The sequence below is a fragment of the Oryctolagus cuniculus genome, chromosome 3 (genome assembly GCF_051225735.1).
Source record: "Oryctolagus cuniculus isolate XC-2025 breed Fujian yellow rabbit chromosome 3, ASM5122573v1, whole genome shotgun sequence".
NCBI lineage: Eukaryota > Metazoa > Chordata > Mammalia > Lagomorpha > Leporidae > Oryctolagus > Oryctolagus cuniculus.
Window position 1 is genome coordinate 70,230,316 of NC_142869.1, and position 13,010 is coordinate 70,243,325.

Here is a 13,010-nt window from a genome sequence, read left to right on the forward strand (position 1 = left end):
GGAATAGGTTTAGCTGCCAGACTAAGATGAGACGGCACTAAACTGATAGGAGTGCTTCTCCTTAAAAACCAAACACAGAGGATGTAGCTGTGATCGGGTCTTGTCCATCCAGCAGGTACTTAGTGAGCTATCCTTATTCCCGCGGTACTGGTGAACCTCAAATGCTATTTGGGATTCCTTACTTTAAAAAGTTTCTCTGAGGGGGTGGTGCTGTGGCACAGTGGGTTAATGCCCTGGTCTGAAGCACCAGCATCCCATATGGGCGCCAGTTTGAGTCCCGGCTGCTCCACTTCCGATCCAGCTCTCTGCTATGGCCTGGGAAAGCAGTGGAAGATGGCCCAAGGACTTGCACCCACATGCAAGACCCGGAAGAAGCTCCTGGCTCCTGGCTCCTGGCTTCGGATCAGCACAGCTCTGGCCATTGCAGCCAACTGGGGAGTGAACAAATGGATGGAAGACCTCTCTCTCTCTCTCTCTCTCTCCCTCTTCCTCTCCTCTCTCTGTGTAACTCTGACTTTCAAATAAATAAATAAATAAATCTTTTTTTAAAAAAAAAAAAGCTTCTCTGGCCACCCTCTTATTTCATTGCAACATTTTGGTTTTGACACCGAATAGCCTTACTCAGCTCCATCCCCCATCGGCCTCTCCAGTCTGTATCTTAAATCTATCTTCAAGTGACTAAGAGTGAGAGGGCATAAAGGCAAAGCAGAGAGAAGGAAGGAAAAAGAACAAGGGGCTGCGAGCTGTGGCCTTGGGAAATCCTCTTCTGTCCTGCGACTTCCTGTAGACCTAGCCACCCCAGAGCTCAGGCTGGAGAGAAGAAAACACTGCCTCAAACCTGGGCTTAGGCACATCCAAAACGTCCTTGAACTTGAGGCAACTGGAAAGTACTTTGGCCAGGACTGCTGGCTAGAGAGGGTATGAGGTAAAGGAGGCAAGAAGGGCCAGCGCCTTGGCTCAATTGGCTAATCCTCCGCCTGCGGCACCAGCACACCAGGTTCTAGTCCTGGTCAGTGCACCGGATTCTTTCCTGGTTGCCCCTCTTCCAGTCCAGCTCTTTGCTGTGGCCCAGGAGTGCAGTGGAGGATGGCCCAAGTGCTTGGGCCCTGCACCTGCGTGGGAGACCAGGAGAAGCACCTGGCTCCTGGCTTTGCATCAGCGCGGTGCACCGGCTGTAGCGCGCTGGCCACAGCGACCATTGGAGGGTGAACCAACGGTAAAGGAAGACCTTTCTCCCTGTCTCTCTCTCTCACTGTCCACTCTGCCTGTCAAAAAAAAAAAAAAAAAAAAAAAAAAAAAGGAGGCAAGAGGACGACCCCAAGAACTCACAGTTGAAACAGGATTAGTGACCCAGAGGGTCTACATTTCAGAGGTTGGAAAGGTTGTATGTCTGTGTGTGTGTGCATGCATGTGTGTCCACGTGTGCATGTGTGTGTGAGACTTTCTGGCCTAGCCAGAAGGTGGTATGAACTGAACTGTATCTTTCAGAAAGCTGTGTCGAAGTCCTCGCCCCACTTCTATGAATGTGATCTTATTTGGAAATAGGGTGCTTGCAAACGTAATGCAGTGGAGATGAAGTCCTGCTGGATTGGGGCAGGGAGTGGGTGGGGACACTAAGACAGACTAGCATCCTAAGGGAGGAGGGAAACTTGGACACACACAGTGGAGAGGGCCAGGGAAGGATAAGGCAGAGACTGGAGCGATGCATATGCAAGCCAAGGAAAGCCCACAACAAGCACCAGGAGCTGGGAGAGGCCAGGGGACATCGCCAGAATTTTCAAACTCCAGCATGGCGAGAGAATAAATGCCTGCTGTTTCAAGCCACCTGTTCGGGCAATGTATAATGGCAGTCCTAGGAAACAGACGCGGGAAGGGAGGGAAGCAGATCCTGTTTCCCCAGCATCGGGATGGGGAAGGGCAGGTGAGATTTATCAGAATGAAATAGACACGATCACGGAGGCAAGAAAAGAGGTTAGGTCACTCTGCTCCCCCTTGGTGTTAAATGGCTTCCAACCAAGACTAAAAACTTTATACAAAAGTCGCCTTAGCACCATGCAGCTGCACATTTTAAACCTAATTTCACAAGAAAGAGTGGTGAGTTTTCACCAGGGTTGGGGCCTTCCTCCAGCTGTTACTGCCCAGGGCTGTTGCTTTTGGGATCTCTAAGAACTTCTCTGCCTTCTCTTACCAAGACTGCATTTCTCCTTCAACGTGAGCTTGCTGTCCTCACCACTGACGAGGGCAGGAGGGAGGGCAGGTGCAAGCTGCAGGTGCGAGCCCCCCCTCACCTGTGCGGACGCCATACTTCAGGGTGTCTCTGCAGTCAACCAGGATCTGCTCCAGGGACTCGGGATGGTCGGAGAGCTCCAGGTTGAAGCCCTCCATGCCTTCCAGCAACTGGTGTGGGTGATGGAAGTCCAGCACCTTGGTGGACCGGTCAAACGTCTTACGGACATAGTTGAGCAGGATGTCCACCACCTCCAGCAGGAACTGCACGGTCTGCTCTTCTCCGTTCTTAGCTGGAAGCAGATCTGGGGAAAGGGGGGGCAATGAGTCAATGAGTAGTTGTCACCTGACTCCCAACCTTGGGCCCAAGATCCCTCGCATCAGCTGCAGTATGCTGACATGCTGAACCTCATTCCGGCACGTGCGTGTGCAGGGCATCTGACGGACCGCATCGCCAGCAGTGCTGCACTCCCTTTCTGGGGTTCAAGAATTTTCTGATAGTGAGGCTGCTCACCCGTGCGATGGATACTGCGAGTGACCTGCCTGCGGCACTTGTCCATTTGCAGGCTGAATGGGCCCCTGTGAGGCGTGTGTTGGAGGGAACTCCTGTCATACTACCTTGGCACCAGGTGTGCCCCTGTACCTTTGCTGTGCTCAGTCTGCAGAGGGAGAAGGCAAGGCGGCTCTGGAGAGAGGCTCAGATGCTCCCCGAAGAGGGTCAGCCTTTGTGGTGTTCTCAGGCAGGGAAGGGACGGGGGGGGGGGGGGGGAGTCCCTACTGAGGTTTCAGCCATAGTCAACAGCAGGCTGATGCTCTGTCTGCTCCCTGGATTCTCTCTGAGGTTTTAGCCATGTCTTGTTAAATGTTCTAGTCTGGTCCCTGTGGCCCTGCGGAGAACAAATGGAAGGGGTGGGGGCAGGTCCACCTCTGAGCTGGTACAGCACCTTGAAACCAGTGCTACGGGGGCAGCTGGAATGAGATAGATAGATCGATAGATAGATAGATCGATAGATTGATCAATCGATCGATCTCCAGAAGGAAAATGAGTTTCAGGACAGTCTCAGTTATGAGGCCCAGAATACAGCTTCCTGGAGGGGGGGGGGTGTGTCACTGTCACTCTTTTGCCCAGGCTTGGGGACAAGTGCTATGGAGGGATTCACTGGATTTTTTCTCACGGGTAAGACTGCTTTGGGTTCTAAGATTCTGTCCCCATGAGTGTCTTTTCTGAGCAGACCATCACTGGCTACCCTCACCCAGCTCCCAAACCAAGGGAGCAGTTAGGGAAGGAGGGAGGTGGTCCAGTGTGGGAAAAGCAATTGCATGAGGCTTCAGGGAACGGCATTTCTTGGTGAAAGAAGTAAAATTTCAGGAAACAGATGAAGACATCCAGCTAGGAGCTAGGAGCCGGCGGGCGGCCCCAGGGCCAGGCAGGGGAGGGCTAGCTACCTCGAGCGAACAAGTTGGAGAAGTCGGTCTCGGTGCGCCGGAAGCGGGCCTCCCTGTCGCTGTTCTCGCAGGAGAGCAGATTCTTGGAGGACTGCCTCTCCCGGAAGGCGCTCACGAGGCGGCTCTTCTCTTCCAGGCTGTTGGTCCTTTGCAAAAACCCTAAGGCGTGAGAGGCTAGGTCAGGGAGGGTGCGACCTCCCAGGCGCCGCCGAGGCTCAGCTGCCGGGTCGGGCCGCGCGCTCGCTCCGGGAATGACAGAGAGTGGCTCTGGCACCGCTGGCCTTCGGGGGGCAGGGGTGTGCCAAATGTCGTCAGCGGCACGGACCCAGTCATGCGCAAGGGGGGAACAGTGAGCGAAGCAGCCTGTTTTCTTCCCTGGGCGTGACCGGGAGCTGAGAACTGTCAGTCAGACAGCTTCCGCTCCAGCAGCCAGCCCCCCGCCCGCTTCGTAGGCAGGGACCCGGGCTCAGGACAGCTCCCAGCTCTGGGCTTCCGGGCTACGCGACCACAGCGGGCAGACTGGAGGGGTGGTGAGGACAGCAGAGGGAAGAGGACACGGGTGGGGGGGCACAGCCTAGGGAGGAGGGGGAGGACAGCAGAGGGAGGAGGCGTCAGGTCCAGCTATGAGGATTAGGAAATACCTCCCTCTAGCAGCACTAACACCCGCAGGATTCAATATAAGGGTAACTTTTCCTTTACCACTCCCTGCCTTTGAATAAAGGTACTGGGGAAAGACACAGGAGAATTTCAAGTCTTATGCATTCAGTTCTCAGCAGCACCTGTTGTCTAACAGCACTCTGCTGTGGACTTGGACAGATTCCTCCCCTGCCCCCCCCATACACACACACACACACACACACACGCACACATGCACACACGCCAAGGGCACACAGCCTGGCAGACGGTGACCGAAACTGTCATAAAGCTGGAAAGTCATCCAAGAACCGCCCCCGATGAATCCTGAGCCCAGGATGGGATCCACAACCTCTGACCTGGGACCCTCAGAGGGAGCAGGAATCTCTCTGGCCTGGAGTGACCAGCTGGGACAACACTAGCAGCAAACCAGGAAGCAGGGTTGGGCCAACAGGGCTGGAGAATCTACCACCATCTTCCCCTCGCCTCCATCCTCTGTGGGGCGCTGGGCCTGCAAACCCTTCCTCCGTCAGTATCTCCTCCTCTAATGTAGCTTCGGCCTTAGCCCAGAATGCACCACCCTGAGCAGGGGAATCAAGTTCTAAGCTTGTTGGTGACCCCAGAGTGGTCTCTGTAGAGATCAAGCTCCTTGGGGAGTCACACACATCACAAGGCAGGCTTGGAAGAAAGTCCCAGGAGGTGCAAGGACAGGCAAGTGAATCTGGGGCACTCGGCTTGACTTCCCTAGGGCTGCAGTTCAGTGTGGTGGGTAGGAGAAGGGGGCATGCAGGGAGGGGGATGAGGACCCTCCCCGACACAGGAGCCAGCCTCTATTTCTGGAGGGAGGAATATGAAGGCAGAGACACCTCTGAAGCTCCTCAGTAAAGGCCAAAAGGACATAGCAGGGCAGGGCAGGGCAGGATGGGGCGGGGTGGGGTGGGGTATATGTCTACGGTAATAGCTGAGGGTTGCATCCTTTCTCTTTTCCCTCCCCTCTTTTACTTTCTGGATTCCTCCTCCAGATCCTGAGACCAGAGCCAGCAGCCAGCTTCCCTTGCCAAAGGGATGAAGGGCCACCTGGCTCCTGAACTCTGAAACTTCCGCCCAATTCCAAATCAGGGAGGATGGAATTTGCCTGTCTGGAAAGGCCAAATCCATGTGGCCTGAATGAGGGTGAGGTTCTGCCCACCTGGACCCCTGCTGTGTATTCTCAGATCTCTGGGCTTCTGATTCATTCCCTAGGAAAGCCTTGAGCCCTCCCCTACCCACCACCACTTGAGAAACCCTTTAGAAACCCCGTTCCTCCAGGCAGCGGCAGGGAACAGGAACTCAGTTCAGACTTTGGACATTGTCTCCAAAAAAGGTTTTGGCACGGGCTCTCCCAGAGAAGTCCTGATGGGGCTGAGAGATGAACCTGAGGACCTGACTTTAACCTTGCATCCCATTCCTGAACCACACTTCCTGTAGTGCCTTGGGAATTAGCATTTTCATGAAATCCTGAAATTATGAATGGCACACTTACTACACTGCCTTATAATTTGCATCAGAACCCATCAATTTGGGGCTGGTGCTGTGGCATAGCAGGTAAAGCCACTGCCTGCAGTGCTGACATCCCATATGGGCACCAGTTTGAGTCCTGGCTGCCCCAATTCTGATCTAGCTCTCTGCTATGACCTGGGAAAGCAGTAGAGGATTGCCCAGGTTCTTGGGCCCCTGTACCCATGTGGGAGACCCAGAGGAAGCTCCTGGCTCCTGGCTTCAGATCAGCACAGCTATGGCTGATGCGGCCAATTGGGGAGTGAACCAGTAGATGGAAGACACACCCTCTCCCCCCACCTCTCTTTCTCTCTCTGTAACTCTGCCTTTCAAATAAATAAATAAATCTTTTTAAAAAAATCCCATCAATTTGCTGACAGGCACTTTTAATGTATACTGCCATTTCTTTCACTTTGCTTAGGAAGATATTTATTTTCTAAGCAATCCTGACTCTCAAAGGAGGTCAAAGACCCCTAGGCCTCTCTCCTCTGAGAGGTACTGGAAGGAGTTTCTGCTCCTTCAAGGATGAAGAGGTAGTAGATGACACTGAGGTTGTGACAACTGCCTGAGCAAGTACGGGGTCTTGGATGCAGGGTCCCTGAGACTGAGGCAGACTGCACGGTCTCTCACTCTGCACCTCAACTATGAGGACCTAGTTTAAGCTCTGCATTCTTAGAAGCAAAAAGGAAAGAGGAGAGCCGAGCTCAGCTGGTAGCATCCTGGCCAGCCCCAAGGGGAGACTTGGTAGTGTGCCCTGCCGTGACTCCACCTGTTCAGTGGGCGGAGGGCAGCTCTGGTCCTGGTTCCTCACACCTGCACTCTCAAACCCAATAGGGGAACCCAGGTAAGTGCGTATGGTCCCAGAGAGCACCCAGCTCCAGCTGTTGTTTCCAAGTGGGGCTTTCCAGCTATGCACAGCATAAGTGGGCCTGGGGCTGAGGCCAGTGTGTTCTCTGCCCACCAGGCTGCAGCACCGAACTGCTGCCGCTCTGGAAAACAGGTTCTTTGCCTGATCTTCATGGGCTGACAGCATCTTCCAGACTTCCCCATCCACCTTTTCCCAGAGAAACCAGAAATACAGAACACTTGAGGTCTCTACTTTTAGGATTTGCCAACCAATACAAAATTAAACACACTCTAATTACAATGGCTCGGGGATTGAAACTGGCAGCAAGTCTGGGGCCTCTGCACTGATAAGAGATGGAAGCCCAAGGACACACTGAGAAATCTGCAGGGCCCAGGGCCAGAGCTAAGGGATCCAGGCAACTCACTCTATGTAGGTCACGCCACCATGCCTGCAGCCACTCTCCAGCTCTTGGCAAGACCCTGGTTTTCTTCTAGCTGATGACTCTCCCATGGGGCTTCTGCCTCCAGAGCTAAGGGTATCCCTAGGGAAAACTCAGGTCTTCCTAGCAGCTTCATTCCCCGGCTTGGGGGGAGGGGGAGGGGGCTGGCAAAGCACTAAGGATGCTCTGGGGATCAACCAGGGCAATGGATTTGCAAGTGGAAAAAGAGGATGATTAGTCCCATTGCTGCCTTAAAACCAACCGGGATGGTGCTAGGTCAAGGAGGCCGGTCCCTGAAGTTCTAGGGCCAGGTCTAGAGAGGTGGGTGAGTGTGGACATGGGAGGTGGGAGGTGGGGGCTGGGCTGGGTGGATCCAGGACCGAAACAAAAGGCTGCACTCCGCCTCCACCAGATTACAATGGAAAACCAGAGCTGGCTTTCCAATGTGTGGAATAAAACCTACGGGAAGCCAGCTCGTTTGGGGTCCCAACCACAGAACGAGTTAGCTGAAGGCAGTTTGCCTCCACGGACTTGGATTGCAACTTTCCTGAGCTTAAGGGGCGAGAGGCAGGGAAGAAACTCCGAAAGGAAGGTCGTCCCCAACGGTCTCAACGTCCTCCCGGCCGGCATTGGTGGGCAGAGGGCGGCGGAAGTCGGTGCCACTCAAGGACCCCCTGGACCCTGCGAACGTGCTCTCTCTGCCGTCCCTTGTCCCTTCCGAGCGCGGGGGGGGGGGCCCGCTAAGACCTTTGCTCTCCGCCGACCCAGAGGGTCCCCGCACACGCTCCAAGGCCGGGACCCGCAGGAAAGGACCTCGCCTCTAGCCAGCCCCTGCCCAGTCCTCAGCCGGCCACGGCGCGCGCCCGGGGCTCAACTCGGTTCTGCTTGCCCGGCTGCATGACAATGACGGCTGCAGAAGCCGAACGCTGGGCCCCGGAGGGGACCTCGCGCGGAACGGGCCATTAAGCCGGGAACGGCGGCGGTGGGGGCGGGGTGGGCGGAGGCTATTTATAGAACAAAGCTCGGTGGCCTGCAGACCCGGCCCTGGCCTCGCCCCGCGGGCCTCGCGTGCGGGGACTCGGGCCATATAGCCCCGGCTGCCCTTCCTGTCCAGTACTGCTGCGGGAGCGGCACCAAGGGCCCCGGAAATGCAGGCTCCCCACGGCCGCGAAACAACGCCTCTTTACTCGGCCCGGGCCCGGAGTGTATCCGCGCCCACCCGCTCTGCGCGCGACCCCGGCCCCAGCGCTATCGGCGCGGCGCAGCGGCTGACGGATGGCTCTTTAATAAGCCCCTCGTTAATCTTCCCCCGCTCTCTACCCCCGCCAGCGGACAGTCCGTATTTTTGGGCCCGATAAGGCTGGAGAAAATGCGAGGCGATAAAACGTGGCGAGCGCAGCCAGTCCTCATTGTTCAGCCGGGGCCGCTCAGCTGTGCCCCTTCGAACAAACCTCCGGTTCTCCTTTGAAAACAATTCCCTCCCTTTGGGCGTTTTCTTGTCAGACCCACGAGTCTGGAGAGCAGTTCTTTCTCCTCTCGCCCTCCCGGCTATTTGCCAGCCGTGCCACACACCCCTGTCCTCCCAGCCCGCCTGCCCCATTCCTTTCCTTGCCCTCCTCGCCTTCTAGAATATACGCCGGCCGGCCGGCCCCGGGCCTCTGAGGCTCCACGGAACGAAATCCGAATCCGTTCGGCACCTAGGGGCGACAACCTCAAGCCCGAGGCCAGAACAGGGTGCGGAGAGGGGGCGAGGGGAGCGGGCGGTGGCGGCCACAGCTTTAGCCGCGGGAGTCCGCTCTCCGGGAAAGCCGGGCGCGTTCACCGCTCCCGCGCCGCCACGCAGACCCGCGGGCAGAGCGCTCGGGTCGGAGCGGCCCCGCAGCGCGGGGTTGCCGCGCGGGGGCGCTGCGCTCGCGCTTTCGCAGCCGCACCCTGCGCCCCTGGCCTCGGGCGGACGAGGGTCAGGGCCTCCAGCCGAGAGTCTCCGCCAAGCGTCGGGGCTGTCATTACAGTAGGAAACTAGACCGAAGACGGGATTCCCTTGGCGAGCGCTGGCTCGCCGGGTCCTGGCACTCACCGCAGATCTTCAGCCCCAGTTTTCGGGTGCATCCGTGGGCCACGCCGCACCAGGTGTCGTACGCTAGGACGAGAGAGAGAGAGAGAGAGAGAGAGAGAGAGAGAGAGAGAGAGAGATTGGTAAGGGAGGGAAACGGCGTGGAGCGCAGATTCTCCTGGCGATTGGAGGTCTTCCCCGAGGCTCTCCACTGAAAGCTTCCAGAAAGGAGCGAGGTACCAGGCCAGTGGGCGGACTGACAGACTCATGCCCTCTAAGCCCCCACCGCGCTCCCTTGCTGCTCCCGCCAGCCACTTTGGCGGGGTCCAAATGGGCAGCAGGCAGACCTTGCGCGACAAAGGCCAGGCCCCAGCCCCCGGCGCTCGGGTTGCCCAGCACCCACCGGCCAGACGCGGTGCCGGCTGTTGGGTCTCGGCCCAACAGACCCGAAGGGCGACCACAGCGGCCCAGAAAGGGAACACAGAGGCATCTGGGACCGAAACGTCTCATAATTTCTTGGCGGGTCTCCAGCCGAGTGGCAGCTTAAAATAAACTGGCATGAAATGGGGTCGCGGAAGAGTTCAGGAATTAATTGGGTGAAAAATAGTATTTGACTAGGTGATCGGGCTCGCATGGCTGCTCCTGGGGCGGGCCGGGGAGGCGGAGAGACAATGGTGCGTCTCCCGTGCGCATCCGTTGCCCCTCTCCCCGACCTGCCGCTGGTTAACCCTTCCCTCGGATTTACCCCGCCCTGAGCGGACGGAGGCCACTGGGATCGGGCGCTTTACCTCTGGGTTTGAGCTGCGACCCAGGACCGCCGGGCTTTCCTTCTGTTCCAAGCTATTCTCAAAAAGGGGTCTGCCTGCCTTCGGGGCCAGCTTTCCAAACGAGGATCGCGGAAAGCAGCCCGGCGTCCGCGAAGCCCGAGGGCGGTGTAATGGGCGCACCGAGAAATCCCCTTCCCATCCCGCAGCGCCAGGCAGGCGCCTCCCATCATCCCATCCCCCCCCCCCCCCCCCCAGCCCACCACGGCCTGCGCCTCCAGCGGCGCGAGTGTTTCCTGCGATAAGGAGAGTGACATCCATTACACCCGAGGCACAGCAGAGCCCCAGAGGGCTGGGGAGACATCCCGACGTGGCGCGGTGGACAGCGCGTCACAGATGGAGCTCCAGCGCCAGGGAAGCATGCTAAAGCAAAGCCCTAGTAATAATAATAGCAAGCGGGTAAGGAGCCATTGCTGCGGGTAAAGCGCTTTCATTTCCGACATCTCGTCTAATTCTCATGGCAACCGTAGGAAGCAAGGAGAGGGAGTGCTGATCCAAGACTCACTGGATAAAAACAAAAGCAAAAACAAAAACAATACAATGGAGCTCGGAGAGGTTAAGCAAGTTTTCCAAGGTCACTCAGCCAGGAGATTGGAGTTGGAAATGGCACTGCCTTTCAGAATTGGGGGTTACAATGCAAGAAAAGGAAAAGGAGAGAGAGAGAGAGAGAGAGAGAGAGAGAGAGAGAGAGAGAGAGAGAGAGAGCCCTTTTTGATGCAGCCAGGGTCGGGAAGACCTAGGGGCCCAGGGCAGAGGGGGCTCCATGCCCCGCCCAGGGGTTGCTGGAGCAAGAGGTAGGGTAAGATTGCGCAGGTTGAGCAGGGACATGTCCCAGGAGACCTTGACGGGGCAGAGAGAAGCGGAGCCAGCTGGGCAAGCGAGGGTGTATCTGTAAGGGGGGTTGAGAGTGGATGGGGCGCAGACGCCGCCACTGGGCTGGGGAGGACTCGCGGCCCTGCTCCTGGCACAGGTGCCGCCTGCTTTTCCCAGACAGCCTCTTCAGCTTTCTTGCCTCCTCCGCCTGCATGGCTTTGGACATGCCAGGTCAAGTGTGGACCCTGTTCCTCGCCCCATCCTGGGACCCGGATCAGAGGTTGAGCATCCCGCCAAAAAATAGGACCACTGGGCAGATGGGGGGCGGGGAGGACGGTAGCCGGGAGAGAGGGCCAATACAACTGTGGCCCAAGTCCTCCAGACTGCAAAAAGGACGCCAGAAGCATGGAGACCAACAGGAGAAAAAAAAATCCATGGAGGCCAAAGTAAAAAACAAAAGGCACGCAGGCCTCGCGTTTCTCCAGGCCTGCTGGGCCAGCCCTTCCGCCCTCGCCTGGCTCACGTGCCACCGGGGCTGGCTGCTCTCCCGAGCCGCTCTTTGTTGTGTGGGTAATTGTAGCTTGCCAGGGTGGCGGGAAGGGGGAGCTGCAAAGGGGACTGGAAGGCGGCTCCAGGATTTAAGTCAAGGCCTCCCACCGGGGAGCTACTCCAGTCCCAAAGGGTTGGAGGGGCGCTTCCCTGGGGGAACACGCCCCACCCTTGCTGATGAAGACGCTGTTTCCTCAAGCTTCTAGAAAGTGCCACTAAAGCAGAGCCACAAGTACCCTAACCTCGGAGGCCTCTCCAAACGCCACCTATATAGACATCCCCACCTATATAGACATCCGAGGGCGTTGCTGTCTGCAGCTCAGAGACTGGGGGTTGGGGTGGGGGACACCACTCCAAATTGGAAAAACAATTCCCTCATGCGCATGCCTCTGGAGCGGTAGGCGGTCACTCCCAGTTCCAAACAGATTCTAGAGCTGGTTTCAACACTGGTGGACCTGAGGGTGGGGAAGCATAGTCCCCCTCCCTTGCTGGTCCCCCTTTTTTCCTCTCTCCTGTACTTGTCACCTGCTGACCGGGCTCCCGCCACGGAGAAAGGAGAAGGATGCTTTCTCGAGGCGCCCAGGCCAACGTCTCTCCGGCTCCCAGTTCTCCGCCTCTTGCTACGGAGGGTGCTGCCTGCTCTCCCCACCCCCCACTCTTTTTCTCTGAGATGTCATTAATTGCACGGAATGTCGGGGCTCCCTCCAGCAGGTTTCTGCACCTTCCCCGCCCCTGATTTCTGCCTCACTCGTCAATAGCTCACACAAATTTAGAGCAATTAGGGACCCTGAGTTTTCTAAAAGCTGCAATTAACGTCGAGATTTCCGCTGATTATAGACTTGGAGCACAGCGCAGAGAGGGGAGGAGGTCAGATCTCGGCTCAACGAAACCCGGGGACAGAAAACTCCCTTCCCGCGAAGACTCGCGGCCCCGCACGGCGCTCCCTGCCCTCAGCCCGGGTTTCTCACCAGACAAAACAAAAACAAAAACAAAAAACCCCACCACACACAACACAACGGAACCAACACTCGCCGCGCGTCCTCCCCCAGCGCGAAGCCGCCAACAATCGCCGACTCCCGTACCCTGCGTGGTCCTCGCTCTGCGGTGTCCTGGAAGTCACCCAATGTCTCCGAGAGCCCAATGACCTCTGTCCGGGCCGCGGGTCAGGGCCCCATTTGTCTCTCAGCCTCCATCATCGCCGCGCTCCCCCTGCTCTTTCCGCCAGCACAGCCTCCCTCGTCCCAGCGCCCCCATCTTCCCCGCAGACCGTTCGATAGGAAACTGGGGCAGCACCTACTTGTGGGGCGCAGGTTGGTGGTGTTGGGGTCCGCTCCCGCGTTCGAGGAGGTTGCGGACGAAGAAGGTGTCGAAGACGCCATCAGCTCGGTGGTCCTGGGGCCGCTGCTGTCCGGAGTCCTCACTGGGTCGGGCGCGGGCACAGGCTGCGAAGACAAACGAGAGCTGCGCGGCCAGGGCTTCCGGGGTCCTGCACGCGGGCGGCGGCTGGGCAGCTTGGGTGCCGGCGCTTCGCCGGAGGTCCCGGCACTGGGGGAGGCAGGGCAGCTAACCAGCCGAGTCGGGGTGCACGGTAGTGGCGGGGCGGTGGGGGGGGGGGAGGAGACGTGCGCGCTAGCTCCGGGACTC

General features: G+C 57.7%; 1 protein-coding gene across 1 annotated transcript in view; it reads right to left on the reverse strand.

Moving 5' to 3' along the window:
• The window catches only part of GAD1 (glutamate decarboxylase 1), a 43,275-nt gene that overhangs the window by 28,690 nt on the left and 1,575 nt on the right, over nucleotides 1-13,010 (reverse strand). The window contains exons 2-5 of the mRNA XM_002712277.6: nucleotides 12,664-12,808; nucleotides 9,205-9,267; nucleotides 3,673-3,831; nucleotides 2,289-2,531 (exon numbers count right to left, since the gene is read on the reverse strand). Coding sequence (XP_002712323.1) covers nucleotides 2,289-2,531; nucleotides 3,673-3,831; nucleotides 9,205-9,267; nucleotides 12,664-12,745 — 547 coding nt within the window. The 5' untranslated portion in view covers nucleotides 12,746-12,808. The remainder of the gene's footprint in view (nucleotides 1-2,288; nucleotides 2,532-3,672; nucleotides 3,832-9,204; nucleotides 9,268-12,663; nucleotides 12,809-13,010) is intronic.